General features: G+C 39.7%; 2 protein-coding genes across 3 annotated transcripts in view; one reads left to right on the forward strand and one right to left on the reverse strand.

Annotated features, from left to right (window-relative positions):
* Nucleotides 1-6,708, forward strand: part of prkdc (protein kinase, DNA-activated, catalytic subunit) — a 32,088-nt gene extending 25,380 nt beyond the window's left edge. For both annotated transcript variants that reach the window (XM_039692436.2, XM_089129373.1), the window contains 15 exons: nt 893-1,073; nt 1,242-1,399; nt 1,788-1,999; nt 2,074-2,161; nt 2,385-2,528; nt 3,667-3,874; nt 4,009-4,076; nt 4,166-4,386; nt 4,482-4,574; nt 4,691-4,771; nt 4,894-4,965; nt 5,074-5,275; nt 5,401-5,589; nt 5,841-5,980; nt 6,242-6,708. In XM_039692436.2, coding sequence (XP_039548370.2) covers nt 893-1,073; nt 1,242-1,399; nt 1,788-1,999; nt 2,074-2,161; nt 2,385-2,528; nt 3,667-3,874; nt 4,009-4,076; nt 4,166-4,386; nt 4,482-4,574; nt 4,691-4,771; nt 4,894-4,965; nt 5,074-5,275; nt 5,401-5,589; nt 5,841-5,980; nt 6,242-6,446 — 2,262 coding nt within the window. In that variant the 3' untranslated portion in view covers nt 6,447-6,708. The remainder of the gene's footprint in view (nt 1-892; nt 1,074-1,241; nt 1,400-1,787; nt 2,000-2,073; nt 2,162-2,384; nt 2,529-3,666; nt 3,875-4,008; nt 4,077-4,165; nt 4,387-4,481; nt 4,575-4,690; nt 4,772-4,893; nt 4,966-5,073; nt 5,276-5,400; nt 5,590-5,840; nt 5,981-6,241) is intronic.
* Nucleotides 6,709-7,611: 903 nt separating this feature from the next.
* garem1 (GRB2 associated regulator of MAPK1 subtype 1) lies at nt 7,612-13,994 on the reverse strand. Its single transcript, XM_039692438.2, has 6 exons — nt 13,640-13,994; nt 12,585-12,725; nt 11,800-11,930; nt 9,778-10,941; nt 8,906-9,075; nt 7,612-8,814 (listed from the first exon to the last, which is right to left on the reverse strand). The coding sequence occupies exons 1-6, from the start codon at nt 13,758-13,760 to the stop codon at nt 7,962-7,964; spliced, it is 2,580 nt and encodes an 859-aa protein (XP_039548372.2). The 5' UTR covers nt 13,761-13,994; the 3' UTR covers nt 7,612-7,961.
* Between the last annotated feature and the right edge of the window lie 1,328 nt (nt 13,995-15,322).

Consider the following 15,322-nt stretch of genomic DNA (forward strand, 5'->3'; position numbering starts at 1 on the left):
GTATTTAGATGTAGCTTTCTGGCATGTATTGCTTATTGAAGTCAGATTACAATTGTTATTGTAGAATTGGTCATGTTCCAAATGAGATTATTTAGATGTATTTTTGGTATTTATTCTGTACATTTTGAATGTCTTCAATATGAAAAAGCAAGGAGCAGCACCATGGTGCAGATATACTATCATTTTAATGTTTAGGGTCAGTAAGACTTTTGTTATGTTTTTTTTTTTAAAAAGAAGTCTCAGAAGAAAGAAGAATAATTTGTTAATACATATTAAATATTATATGTATAATAATCAATTTGTATTTTAATACATTCAATAATACAATCCTTGTGATGGCAAAGCTGATTTTTTAGCATCATTACTCCAGTCTTCAGAGTCACATGATCCTTCAGAAATCATTCTAATATGTTGATTTGGTGATCAAGATGAGAAATTTCAAAAGATCCGTTTTATTTGAAATAGAAATCTTTTGTAAAATGTAATGTGTCCTTTCTGAATAAAAGTATTAATTTCTTATATATATATATATATATATATATATATATAACTTCTCCCAAACTTTTGAATGGTAATGTAACTGTTTGCACCATTTTAAACAGGTGAACAAAAAGAGTTTATGCCTCCTGAAGAAATAGGTTTGAAATATCATTAATCTTTTTAGTATGAGCCTGTCTAAAGATGTGTGTGCTTACAGTTAGTACACAAGTTAATAATGCTGGTACTTACTAATTGATTAAAAAGATATTTTAATGACATTTGCCATTTACCTATGGCACTTAAAAAAAGGAGGAACATCATTTTGCCACAATTTTGATGATGATGACTGCATATTTGCTTGATAAGTTTTTCTTACCCCAGTTTGGATCATGCGTGTTATTTTTCTGCTCAGGTTGTAGAGGGTCTGCAGATGCAGGCTCTGGAGTTGTTGCGAAGTGCTGCACGTAAGGCAGAAGAGGAAGAGCAGTCCTTCAGCCAGCAGCATGTGCACACAGATGGTATTGTGGAGGCCTACATGACCTTGGTCAACTTCTGTGACCGAAGACTAAGAGCGAGTGAACAGAAAGAAGAGGGTGAGACAGCTGTGGATCAGTACAGCACCCAACTGCTCTCATAAATACAGAGTACCCTACAAGTGTCTCACAGGATTTATAATGTCTTTTTGTGATTCCATGCATGCAGGCAGTGGTTAAAGTGCAAGTTGATGTACTCACAACAATGCCTTTGATGTTTAATTCTAGCATTCAGTTGTAAGCTGCAGTCCTTGCCTGGACACGTTGTAAAGATGATGCTGAAGGCGCTGAAGCTCAACTCAGATGAGGCCAGGCTCAAGTTTCCGCGTCTCCTGCAGCTAGTAGAGCTGTACCCCGCAGAAACCCTGGACCTGATGGTCAGAGAGGTGCGAGATCATTTGCTAAGTTCATCGATTTTAGGATTTATGTACAGTATAGTCAATCAGCAAATATGGCAAATAAACCATGATGCACAGTGGATACTACAGATGGTCCAGAGGAATATTACTGTGTCCACTTAGCAAAATATTTTTACATGGTTAAATTAATATTTAGAGATTTAGATATTTTAGGGGAAAATGTAAATATAAATGAATAAGGCCAACATAAACAACTACTTTGAATCTGGAAATTGCATTTGTAAATGTCTAATACAGATTAGATACTGTATTGACAAATCTAAAGATTTCGATAACAATGCCTCATCATTCATCTCCTTGTGAAGTATTAAATTGAGCAAACTGTTTTTTCTTCTCTCTTTTTTTGCCATTTTAGGTTGTTAGTGTGCCTTGCTGGTTGCTGATTGGCTGGATCAGTCAAATGATGGCTCTTCTCGACAAACCACAAGCGACAGCAGTTCAGCATGTTATAGAGGAGATCGCAGAATGCTATCCACAAGCCCTCATCTACCCGTACATGATCAGCAGAGAGAGCTACACCTTTGAGAAGTCTGCAAGTGGTCAGAGGAACCGGGAGTTTGTTGAGAAGTATGTAAAGGTCTGTTCAGTGACTTCGGCTTTCCTGATATTGAGACGTGAAAACTGTGTTGTTTGTGTACCAGGCTGAAGTCAATACTGGATAAAGGTGGCGTCATTCAAGAGTTTGTAGATGCCCTTCAGCAACTTACCAACCCTGACATGCTTTTCAAGGTACAAAAGTCCTTTTCCCTATGAGTCTTGCCCCAATCTTCCAAGTGCCGTTAGTTTGAGCCAGTTTTGAGAGTCAAGCCCATTTGAGCTGCTCAAACAGATTGCAGTTTCAGTTGGTCCCTCTAGTGGCACAGTAATTACACACTTTCTCTTTTACTAACTGGGACTTGACATTTTTATGGCCTGTTGTGGGAGTTTTGATTCTCAAGTAATGGTTTGGCAGGACTGGTGGGGTGAAGTGAAGAATCAACTGGACAAACCGGACTTGGACGCAAAGAAAACGAAGCAGCTCTGCGAGGAAATGACTGGATGGTTTGGTGATTCAAAGTCTCCAGGACTTGGGTCTTTCCGAAGAAAATTCATTCAGGTTCATAACTTCGAGTTCTTATACTTGTGTACAGTACTTAAAAAATATCAAATTCACAAAGCCTGCAATTGAATTAAATGTATGTGATGCATATTTTGAATGAAGCTCAAACAATGTGTTCTTTTACATGCAAGCAGCTCATTGTCCAATATTTTCAGCATCACAGAGTGGCTTGGTTGCCAGTAAATGCTGCCATCTCAAACTCATCTCTGCATCTGCTCTGAGTTTGGGTTATTTATAATGTGCATTTGAGAACGCAACATGTAACAACTTTTTTCACAAACTTTAATCAAGAAATGCCGGATATTGCCAACAAAAGAGCCCCTTTAAGGGCTCCCTGTGGTTTTACCAACTAAGCCATTAGTATATAATTATTGTAATTTTACAGTTGTACTATATAATAATAATCTTTATTAATACTCTTTATTTGAGTAAAATATTAGAGTAGTCATATTTTGTTACATTTTTTATAAAGTGATAACAATAATCATAATAAAATAAGTATTACTATTGCATTATTATCATTTTATAGTCATATTAATTAGATTATCCCTCCTCCCAAATGTACAGCCCAACCTAAACTAAATATCTGATGTTTTAGAATGGTAGATGTGTGTTGTTGTTGTTGTTGTTGTTGATGCTGTTGTTTTAAATGTAAACTACCTTCTGTTGTTTGAAGATAATTAGGTTACACTTTATTTTGATTGTCACTTTAGACGTTCTACTAATTATAAGTAACTTTTCAACTACATGTCAACTAACTCTCATTAGAGTATTAATATATTATAGTAGACTGTCTGTAGACTGTTAGGTTATGGTTAGGTGTTAGGGTTCAGGTTAGGAGAATAAGTTTACCTGTAGTCGCCAAGTTACTTATAGTCAGTTGAATGTCTGTTGGGGGACCAACAAAATAAAGTGTTAGCAGATATTAAGCAGACAGTCTACTAATACTCTAATGACAGTTAGTTGACGTGTAGTTGAAAAGTTACTTATAGTTAGTAGAATGTCTAAAGTGGACTATCAAAATTAAGTGTTGTTACCCATAATTAATCAGATATCTGCTGGTTTCTCTATATTTCTTGAATAAATGCATATTTTTGGTCTACTGTTACATTTTTACTGTATGTGCCTGTCACAGAAATACGGTAAAGAAGTGGAAAAGCTGCTTGGTGCTGGTGGGTCCAAGTTGTATGAAAGGCGAAAGGATAAGAATTTCCTTCAGCAGGTGGACCACATGGCCGCCTCCATGAAAGGTTTCCAGAAGGAACCAGGTAACATGAAGGAATATTCACCCTGGCTCAGCAACTTCAAAGCAGAAATGCTTCAAAATGAACTGGAGGTACCAGGTTAGTTCAAAACTTTTCTTACTTTTACCTTTTCGTAAATCATGTCATTTGTTTCTCATTACTTTAATAAAGTACTGCATGTATCATAAGTGTTTGTCTTTTGAAGTCATCTGGTTCTGGTCTTCCCTCTACAGGTCAGTATGATGGCAAATCGAAGCCTTTGCCTGAATATCATGCCAAGATCACGGGTTTCGATGAAAGGGTACGAGGAATAATGTTCTTATTATCTTATTAGGTGTTATTTTTGACATGATTATTTCAGTGTATTACAATTCATCTACCAAAACTTAGGTGAAGGTAATGACATCTATTAGACGGCCGAAGCGCATCATCATACGAGGAGATGACGAGCGGGATTATCCGTTCCTAGTGAAGGGCGGGGAGGACCTGCGGCAGGACCAGCGCATCGAGCAGCTCTTTGGCGTGATGAACATGATTCTCAGTCAGGACACTGCCTGTTCTCAGCGGAGCCTGGCACTCCGCACTTACCAGGTCGTTCCCATCAGCAGCAGGTACCAGGATGGGCTTCTCTTGATTCAACTTGTGTGCTGGGCTGACCTTAACTGTTTTTTAAAGGTTGTTAACAAATGTCTGCTGACATTTACAGGATTGGCCTGATTGAGTGGATGGAGAACACCTGCACTCTGAAGGACTTCCTTTCCAGCAGAAGGACTGAACAAGAGCAGAAGACAATCATGAAGTGAATATTTATTCCTTTCCCTCAGCAAATAAAGCAAAATGTTCATGCCGTCATACCTTGCAATTGGTACTCTGCATTGAGTGAATCAAGTGTTACTTTGTTTAAATGTATTTTAGGCCTAATGAGTCCTATGATGACTGGGTCAGCAAAGTTGCTGGGAAGGTGGAAGGCATTAGACGATATGCTGAACTCTACAAGTAAGTCGCCAGTTCATTTAACCACTTTCCATGGGTCAATGTGACTCAATGGCTTTAAAATGTGACTTGTCATTGTATAAAAAATATTATATCTTAATCCATTTACATTTGAATCACTACAGGAAAGCAAAACGAGTGGATACTGTGAATAACTTTAGGAGAATTGAGCAGATGGTGCCTGATGACTTGTTAAGGTATGCCATCATTTCTCTCTGCATTATACATTGTTCAAATGTAACACTGATGGTACATTTGTCCTAAGTCTAAAAGGATTTAATGATGCCATGAATGGTTGTTTTCAGGCGAGCTTTTGTAAGGATGAGTACCACACCCGAAGCCTTCCTTTCGTTGCGGTCCCATTTCAGCAGCTCTCATGCTGTGCTCTGTGTCAGTCACTGGATTCTGGGCATTGGGGATCGGCATCTCTCTAACTTCATGATCAACACGGAGACGGGTGGCATGATCGGCATTGACTTTGGTCATGCTTTTGGATCAGCCACACAGGTGGGTTTTTTGTCTTGTCTTCATGAGTATGTTTGACTGACAAAAGCACAGCTACAAACAGTTACTGTACTAATTTAGAGATAAAAGATAGATGAACTTCTTGACTATAACTTTGTTGCATGTAGTTCCTCCCAGTGCCTGAACTGATGCCATTTAGACTGACACGGCAGTTTATTAACTTGATGCGACCCATGGGCGAGTCTGGCCTCATCCAGAGTGTGATGGTACACTCACTGCGAGCCTTCAGAGATGACCCAGACCTGCTGCTCAACACCATGGATGTGTTTGTGAAGGAGCCTTCGCTGGATTGGAAGGTAGAAGAACTCAAAGCAGATTTTAAGCCTGCAAACAGAAACAAATAGCTTGCTTTCCTTTTTGCCACATAGCCCTCAATGTAATCATCGAAGTGATCTGTCCTCATCGTAGACCCGTTTCACATTTTCCATTTTCTAGTTTCCCACTTAAGAGTTCATTTCAATAACAGGCTTATACATTATTGAATCAGTATCAAAGAGGCAGGCTACTTGTGAAATACAACACCGTCAGCATATTCCTCATGTTCCAGAACTTTGAGCTGAAGCAGCTGAAGAAAGGAGGTACCTGGACAGAGAGAGTGAACACCGAAGAAATAAACTGGTTCCCTCTACAGAAGGTCAGCTTTGCTCGCCGGAAGCTAGAGGGAGCCAATCCCTCGGTTATAACACGGTAGGTCCAACCACAATACTCTGAACTCTTATTTTTATGGATTTCTGGCAAAAAAAAAAACATGGCTGTTTTAAATATTTACATTGGTTGAACTTAATTACAAAACATCATGATATGTTGCCAGTTGCATTAAATGATTACTTTCATTCTAATTCTTGTAAAGACTTTAACACCATTTTCTTCATAGAGAAAATAAGAATGTACCAGTCGTATCTTATACAGAAACACATTTCTAACCGCGTTGATTGGTTAATGTTCTAGTGAAGAGATTTGTCTCGGATTTGAGAAGACCCCGGAGTATAAAGGAATGTTGGCTGTTGCTCGAGGGGAAGAACAACACAATATACGAGCTCGACACAATGAGAAAGATCTGAGTGTTGAAGATCAGGTAGATTGCTTGCTCGATCAAGCAACTGACCCTAATATACTGGGCAGGGTATGGGTAGGCTGGGAACCGTGGGTTTGAACCAAATAGTGGGTGGCATAATGAAGTCCAAGTTTTTTGTATATTTTTAAAAATGTTGTAAACCTTTTCTCAAATTTTAAAGACAAGGCTTTCAGATCTGTAGCTACTACCAAAAGACACTGCAATGTTTAGCTATACTGCAAAATTGTATGAGATTGTTTTTGAAGTGATGTTTATTTAAAAAAAAAAAAAAAAAACTGTAGCACATAGTTGTCAATTTCCATTGCACTGCATTAAAGGCATCCAGCCACCAAATAAAACATCTATATATGTCGTTGTCTTACTGGAGCCTACAAAACCAAAGTGTTTGAACAGATACAAAAGGGTGAGACTTCATTCTCTTCACTTTTGTTTGACACATCAGCTTTCATCGATCAATCACTGGGGTAAAAATGATGGGAGCATTTGAATTTACAGTGAGCTAGTGACATAACCATGGCCCTGTTTACACGTACATGGTTATTTTTGAAAAACTGAGACATTTCCCTCTGTGCCCTTGTTTACATGCAAATGGAGGATCGCCTCTGAAACCAATTCATTCTAAAAACTCCGGCCAGAGTGGAGATTTTGGAAAACTTTGTTTGCATGTAAATTGAGAAAAACAGAGTTTTAGGCAGCTGACGTCACAATATGCGACAGAACTTGCACCTGCGTCAAAAGTGCGACCTGTTTACATTTTCATTCGATGGTGATCATGGATGCATTCAGTGTTCTTGTTGGTGCAAACCCTTTTCGTCTGTTTGCATTTGCAAATACAGCTGCTCTAATATGTCGAGGGGCAGAGACAAATGACTGCTCAGAGGTCAGCAATTTTGAGGAAGTGATTCATTGCTGTTGTAGCTATTTTCAGATTCTGATTGGCTAACGTGGGCTTGAGCTTCTCGTTACACTGCCACCTACAGGTTTGGCATGCTCCTGACGGCATATATACGGGTTGGTGTAAACGAACACTTTTCTGAAAACTGACAGGTGTGCACAATGTTATTTTTGTAAAACGGAGAGGGTGAAATGTCCGTTTATGAAAATAGCCGGCCACATGTAAACGTAGCCCAAGTTATAACACTGTTAGTGGTTAAGGATCATTTAATTTGAATGAAGTTCAAATATTAGTTCTTAATATGGTGAAGCAATAAGTTAGATTTATTCAAGTAAGGAAATTACCTAATCAATTGTTAATCATCTTTATTGATCAACAAAAAAGAAATTAGGCCACAGTTGGATTGGGTCAAAATAGCTTCAGGTTTTTCCACAAAGGCTTTGGGTTTGAGCAAATAAAGTCTGTTGTGCAGGTACCGTAAGGTCAGAGAGATTACATAGATGGGTACAGGTTAATACACAAAGCAACCAATATATAGATTTATATACATGTATATATATATTAACCAAAATGGCAATATTACAAGACTGCATAGTATTGAGATACAAAACTGTCTTAATGCAATACTGAAGACCAATATTTGCTACTGCAGCACATTGCATGTGTTTTGCTCTTGACTGCTTTGCTTTTGTTCATCCTTACATTTTGGGCCTCCAGCCATTAATAAACTGCATGAGTTTCTTCACTTGAAGTTTGCTTAGCTTAAAGTCTTCTGACAGAATCTCCTCTGTTAGCTGCAAGAGCAAATTTCCATCAATTTTTTCTTGGACAAACAAAGAGACAACATCATCTGACAAACCGATGAACCGTAGTGACTTAGAAACCTCCTCAATGGAGATACCTGATAGATTACTTGGTGGTTGCCAAGACAGCCCTGAAGCTCCAGGGCAGGAAATGGAGAATACATCTGTAGTGCCGTGATGCGGCCTTTCAAGCAAGCAGCTTTTGGACTCAAGTTCCAGGACGTCCGCATCGGCCGTGGCTGTAATGGCAGGCTCTGCGTCTTTCTTCGTATCGTTACATTTAGGGGTTCTTGGAGGCAAGATTGGGCAGGACTGGCTATGCTTAGTGTTACATTCCTCTGTTGATTTGTCTCTGCACATTTCCATGGTATAGCTGGTGGACTTGGTGCAAAGCTGTGAAGACTGGGAAACCTGTTGGGTCTTGGAGGCCACAGCACTTCCCTCACAATTTGCTCGCCTATCGAAGTCTAAAAGGCCTGAGGGACAAGCCTTAGGAGTACCAGGGGTCCTCTTCCGAGGATAACTAGAGTAACTGCGGCAGTGAGGAGACGGGAAGTCCTCACCTTTATACGAGTCACCCCCGGAGAAATCATTTGGCCAGGAAAGGCGGGAGAAAGAGGCATCTACCGAAGGATTGAGGCAAGGGAGAGGCTTGGAGCCTTCACTGGGATCTGGTCTGACCCAGTTACATGGGTAACATGCGTGGTTCTGATCATCCGATTCACTCTGAGATTCGCCCTCTCCAACTCTATTTAGAGATGGAGAACAGGGAAGGTAGAAGAGAAATGTTCAATCAAAACACAAAAACGAATGTTCAATACGAACAGTGCATAACTCACATGTTGTGTAAGCCGGATGAGTAATAGGATAGTGTTGGGCTTGGGGAGCGGGTATCTGTCTGACGTGGCTTGGCAGGAGGGTATGGCACTGTGGCACTGCTTGAGGTCGCCTGCTTGGTGCTCCTCGGTGGAATCGGTGGAGCATTCAACAATCGGCACTCCTCCTTCACCTGCAAAGGTGACAAAAAAAAACTGTAATGGCTCTAAAATGTGAATGGATAAAGATTTCTTGAGACAAACAAATTTATCAACTAGGCCTTAAACACTTGAAATGTTAACCTTTGTTTCTACTTGGATACAATTAGACCTTCAGGGATTGACCAACAGTACACAAATAAGTCACTATGTAAGCAAGCACAGAATAAACTTTGCCTTATCTGCCAGTGTGAAACAGACAAAAAGCCCTAAAATCATGGATTTTTTGATCAGGTGCATCAATAAATTAAGATTTCTACAAGCAGTTTAATGTTCTTTAGATTCTAAAACTGTCTATATTAAAAATTAATATGTAGGGTCCCCACTTTTTCAATCAATGACTTTTACAGTCTTTTGTGTTTTACTGGATAAGGATTTGTAGAAATGTTTTTATTCAGTCTATTTTGCTGGTGAATCTTTCACTATTTTGTTAACCATTGCCCAAACCAAAAGAACAATTCACTCACAAATCACTTTTGCTTGCAAGGTTTAACTCTACACAAATTGTTTTCCATGACCATCTCAAGCCAGATATCTGCTACATATTATCAATAACAGCATTTACACGACCGTTTAATAGTTTGTGGTCAGTAAAATGAATTGCTTTTCAAAGAAGTCACTTATGCTCCCCAAGGCTTCATTTATTTGATGAGATTATCTAGTAAAAATGAACTCACAGCTTCAGACTTCGGAGGCACTGGTGGTGGAGGTAGAATGACATCTGTGCCAAACAGTGCACTTGTAGGACCTGCTGTGGAGAATGGCAGTACAGTCGTGCAGCCAGAGACAGTAGGGTTTCCCTGGACACCCTCGATGTGGTCTAGAACAGGTCCAGAATTCTTAACATGATCCAACCAAAGCTCCTCGTATGGCACGTCTGGTTTAAGGGAGCCTGAAGAACTCTCCAGCAGCTCAGGGAACAGATAATCTGCATCCGGCGGTTCTGCTGGCACACAATCTCCACATAAGCTAACACAACCCTGAAGATTCACCTCACTGTTCCCATGAAGATTGTTTCCGTAGACACAGACAGACAGGCGATGAAATGACTGCGTGAGCTCATCTCGGGCTGAACTTAGAGAGCTTGGCAAATGCACGTGTGAGGGGCAGCCATTGCTCCCGCTTCCACATACCGTCCCTCCGGCGCTACTTTTTTTCGGGCTCTTGCCGTCCTCAATCCAGTCCACCCGCACATCACGCACTGCCCTAGAGTAGTCGTCAATGTCGAACTGCTCCTGGCAGTAAGCAAACCAGCGGTGGACCACTGTCTCCAGCCAGGCTTCTCCTTGAAGCAGCCCTTCAGGCACCAGTAAACGTGGCAATGCTGTGGACACATGCAAGGGGAAATGCACTGGCAGTATTTTGTTCGAACGTAACGCACAACACACGACCACCGTCTTAGTCTGGATGTTGACCAGCTTGTATCGATGGCCTTCGCGGATCAAATGGAGGTCATGCGGATTACGTGGCGGGCTGCTGGGCACCGTGACATTAACAGGTAGCCTGGTCTTCTCCACGATTGTGCGAATAGTGTGTTCTCCTTCCTGCATCTGCAGCTCCAGTGGCGAGCAGGTACTGAAGCGACCACGGCACTGGAAAGGCAGGCTGATGCTCTCATTGGTGCGGTGGTTCATGCAGATTAAGCAGGGCATCTTTCCACGGCCAAGCTTACTGATGGAGTTAAGCTTGCCGATGCGCTTGAAGAGAGTGTTGAAACGTGATTTTTCTCGCGATGTTTTGGCATAGAGGATCTCAGCCTGCCCCATTAGTGTCAGCTCATCCCCAGTGCTTAGTGTGATGTTGTAGACTTCCGTGTCCTCATTGGATTCTCCTGATGCCATCTAGGAGAAAGACAATTTGAACGGATCAATGAAAAAAGAAGTAGTCAAATAATGCTAGTCATATAGAATATCTTTGACTGCCGCCAATCTTACAATTAGAGGATTAGTTCACTTTTAAAAAAACTTTTGCTGATAATTTACTCACCCCTATGTCATCCAAGATGTCCATGTCATTCTTTCTTCAGTCGAAAAGAAATTAAGTTTTTTGATGAAAACATTCCAAAAAACATGGATTTTTCTCTATATAATGGACTTCAATGGGCCCCAAACGGTTCAAGGTCCAAATGACGAAATAGCGAAATGATCGGTCATTTAAAAAAAAAAAAATGTTTAAGTTTTATAAGCTCAAATGCTCGCCTTGCTCTGTTCGGTGATGACCTTTTCAATATAATTGCGTATTACGTGACGTCATGAACGCCCATCACAGAACAGAGCAATGTGAGAATTTGTGCTTATAGAACTTAAACTTTTTTATTTATTTTTTTATTATTGACTGGTCGTTTCACTAGATAAGACCCTTCTTCATCGTCTGGTATCATTTAAAGCTCTTTGAAGGTGCACTGAAACTGTCATTTGGACCGTTTGGAGCCCATTGAAGTCCATTATATGCAGAAAAATCCTGGAATGTTTTCATCAAAAACCTTAACTTCTTTCCGACTGAAGAAAGAAAGACATCTTGGATGACATGGGGGTGAGTAAATTATCAGTATCAAAATTAAAAGTTTTTTTAAAAGAGAACTAATCCTTTACCGAGGCAAATCGGTATTTCAAATGAAATTACAAATACAATGCCTGACATATATCTAGATAAATGTGTCTAAATCAAAAACAGTGGCTGCGGTGAGCACAAAACCAGACCTTAACATTGAAGGTTATTTCCTCCATGACATAAACTCGCTCAGGGAATGCTTTGGCCACTTCCTCCACGCTGTTGAAGTACTGCACAGGCTCCTTAATGTCCCTGTCCTGCTCCAGCAGCTTAAACTGGCCTGTGACATTTAGTAAAACCGAGCCATTATGTAACATCATGACAAGGATAAAGCAAAAGCATTGAGTCAATATGTTCATTTCATTAACCTAAACATAAATAGATTGGATTTCAAGCCAGGCCATTTCCGTGGAAAGCAAAGAAATAAATTATATAAATTTGGGCAAAATAAACAAATAAAATTTAGAGTTAGATATAATTAATTCATATAACTGTTCATTTTTATTCCTTGAACCGAAATAAAAAAAATAAAAAAAATCACATTTTCACAAATTATATAAAAACACTGCACCAGAGAAAGAAGTAGTAAAATAGACCGTTAACTAGGTCTGTATGAACCAAATCCAGGGTTTTTAAATTCTAAGGAAGGTCTTGTTTCCTTTAAGTGGCCAACTGACCCTCTCCACAGCCAGAGAGGAATGTCAATATGAAAAGACCAATTAGCTAATGAACTCCCAACTAAAACCAGATGGGAAATACAACAGCACAGATCTTTGCCTTTTCTGTTTCAATAAGTAGCAATAAAACAGTGAATCCTAGCAGACTAACGTTTATTTCCTTTGTCTTACTTATGGAAAATACATAAGATGTCAGAAAGAACAGAAGACGTTTCTTCAAACAGTACAATGTGCATTACAACAACTGAATGGCTTACCGTCATAATGGACAGGGATCTCGATTTTCGGTCCGATGACATAATGGCCCTCCTCTAGGCTATGAGCGGTAATTGTGGTCCACTGCCGGCATGAATGAATCAAGAGGTAGTCATTTTCTCTCAGCCCTTCCACCGATTCCCCTGAGGCAAAACACAATATGACAGCAGTATGAAACAGTGACCTTAATAGTGTGTCGTTTTGTCAAGCCTTTTTCGTCTTTGCTGATTTTCATTTTAAGTATATAATTAAGTCCATGATGAAACTGATCTAAAGAACAACAGTTGCAAAAAAATATTAAGGTCATAATTTAATCTACTTATACAATAACAATGTACTTGTAAGTAGAGCATTCACACAATAGGTGTAACTATTATTTGATGTGGGTTACTTTTGTGTGCCTTTAGTTCTGTCTGTTGTACCCAATGAGCGCAAGGGTTCAGTTTAGTGAGTCTAATGATAGTGCCCCAGTTCCCATAATGATAATGATCTAGTTCCTCTGATATTATGACTTCCTCCATCTTTACTCAGTTCACCCACAATCACACACTTACTTACTTTTTAAGCACTTTATAATACATAAACAACTCCTTTGACTGTGTATTATTCGTGTTTATTTAATTATTATTTGAGTGTTTCTCGCACCTAAAGTTTCAGAATTGAGGAGGTTGCGGTCTAGTTCGGAAAACCAAGGAATTTTGTAATACAAATGAAATGTTAACTTAACTATATGGTTGATGTTTTTGTTATTAAACACTCTGGCCTCTGGCTAATTTGCGTTAGCTTGCTAACGTCCATAGCTCACATTTCTGCCTTTTATTTGGCCGTTTGATCTTTAACCGACTCAAAACAACTAAACACGCATCCGTTGTAACGTAGACTGTGTAAGCGATGGCAGTAAAGGCCCAGGTTTAAAGGTGTTCCGCTGTGTGTGTTGATAAAGCTTCGCGTTAGCCTAGCGCGAAGCGGCTAATGATTGGAATTCCACAGGAGCGCGACCGCCCACGCGCAGCTGCCGCTACTGCACACAACACCAATAATTCAGGACAAACCTTACCGCTGTCCAACTTCACAATCTGTGGCAGTCTGTAGGCACTAACAAGTCTATCCAAAGGTAGTGTCGTCGTACTCCACGTTACATCTTTTAAACTGTTGTACAGCATTGATCCAAGGTCCATGTTAGCTTGCTAACATCAGCACGTTAACCCACCGCAGCATGCATCTGCAGTGAAGAACGGCTCTTTCATGGAGAAAGCTTCGTTGGGTGTCCTTTTGTTAACTCAAAGGCAGTGGATTGTAAGTGAAGTCATGTCAGCCGACTGTCTATTTACACTGACAGGAAATGCCATGTATCGCATACCGTAGCGATCTCGCAGCTGGAGTGGCTATTTCCTCTTCCCAGTAGCTCCAGCGGTTGCCCGGGCAACCAGCGATATAATGGTTGTAACTTACCTTGTGTAGGTTGGTACTTCGAACATTTAATTTTTAATAATAGCACTAGTGCAATGCCCGTGCAAAATCAGATTTTGTGGGGGGGGTTTTTATTATTATTATTTTTTTTTTAGTAATTATTGGTTTGGTATGTTTGACTTTCCTAATAGCCAAGACTACTATTACACAGGAGCCTAAACTCTGAGAAAACTTGTTAAGCGCAGCAGAATAAAATATAATATTCATAATTAAAAAGTGTAGCTTACTTACAAATTCTGTTAAATCACTACTTTTTCACAAAAAAAATTGCTAGGCTACATTTTTCAATGTATAATTACATTGTAATAAAGGTATAAATACATTGTAATAAACCGATAATTAGTATAATTACTTTTTTATAAAGAATCGCTTACTATTTTTTCAAAAAGAATAATGTAACAGAAACAAATGTAAAATAATTATAATAATGTAACAAATGTATAATAACACTGTAAAAAAAATTATAATTACATTGTCATGAATGTTTAATAATAAGCTTGAAAAGAATCACTACTTCAGAAGTAAACAGTGTAGGTGTCTTAATGTTTAGCTGACAGAATGTTTATTTTGAAACATTCTGAGACGAGACGATAGAAATCCTCTATTTACCTTTTTCACTTCCTCCTACAATGATGCAAAAATCGTCATTTTTACGTCATTGTAGGAGGACGTGTAAGAGTTGGAATTTCTGTAAAGTCTACAAGCACCAGGGTTAGACCTAATGCGCTAACAGACCTATCACAGATCAGTGCCAGTGTGTTTGATTGCACCGGCAGAAACTTTGTGAAAATATGGACGAAGGTAGGCTACTGAATACGCAGACGCATTATAGGGTTGGCTACCGAAACGCCAATAGGGAACCGGTTCCGACGTAAACGGTAATAACCAGACTGAATAAGAAAAAAATTTCGGTGCCTGAGTCCCTGTGTCATGAGGCGCACACACGCAAAGTCTCTCTCTCTCTCTCTCCCTCGTGCGCACACTATACGGTTTGGAGCACAGTCTGATCTGTCTCGCATGCGCGCTCTTGCTCACTCATGCTAGATTCCGGGAGATTTTAATTAATTTGCATCAGAGAGCCGTTATCAATATGTGGGAGACTCCCGGAACGTCTGATAGCGAAGGGATTAATGAAGATGCCGAAGACATGCAAAACGCTCCAAGGTTTGGCTGCATTTCACGTGTAAAATTATGCGTCAGAGTAAGTGTGGCGATTGTCTGAAGCCCCTGTTTTCATCCTTTAGCGTCACATAGAACGCTATATGACAAA

This window comes from Pimephales promelas, chromosome 1 (assembly GCF_988280905.1).
Source record: "Pimephales promelas chromosome 1, fPimPro1.hap1.1, whole genome shotgun sequence".
In the NCBI taxonomy this organism is placed as follows: Eukaryota; Metazoa; Chordata; class Actinopteri; order Cypriniformes; family Leuciscidae; genus Pimephales; species Pimephales promelas.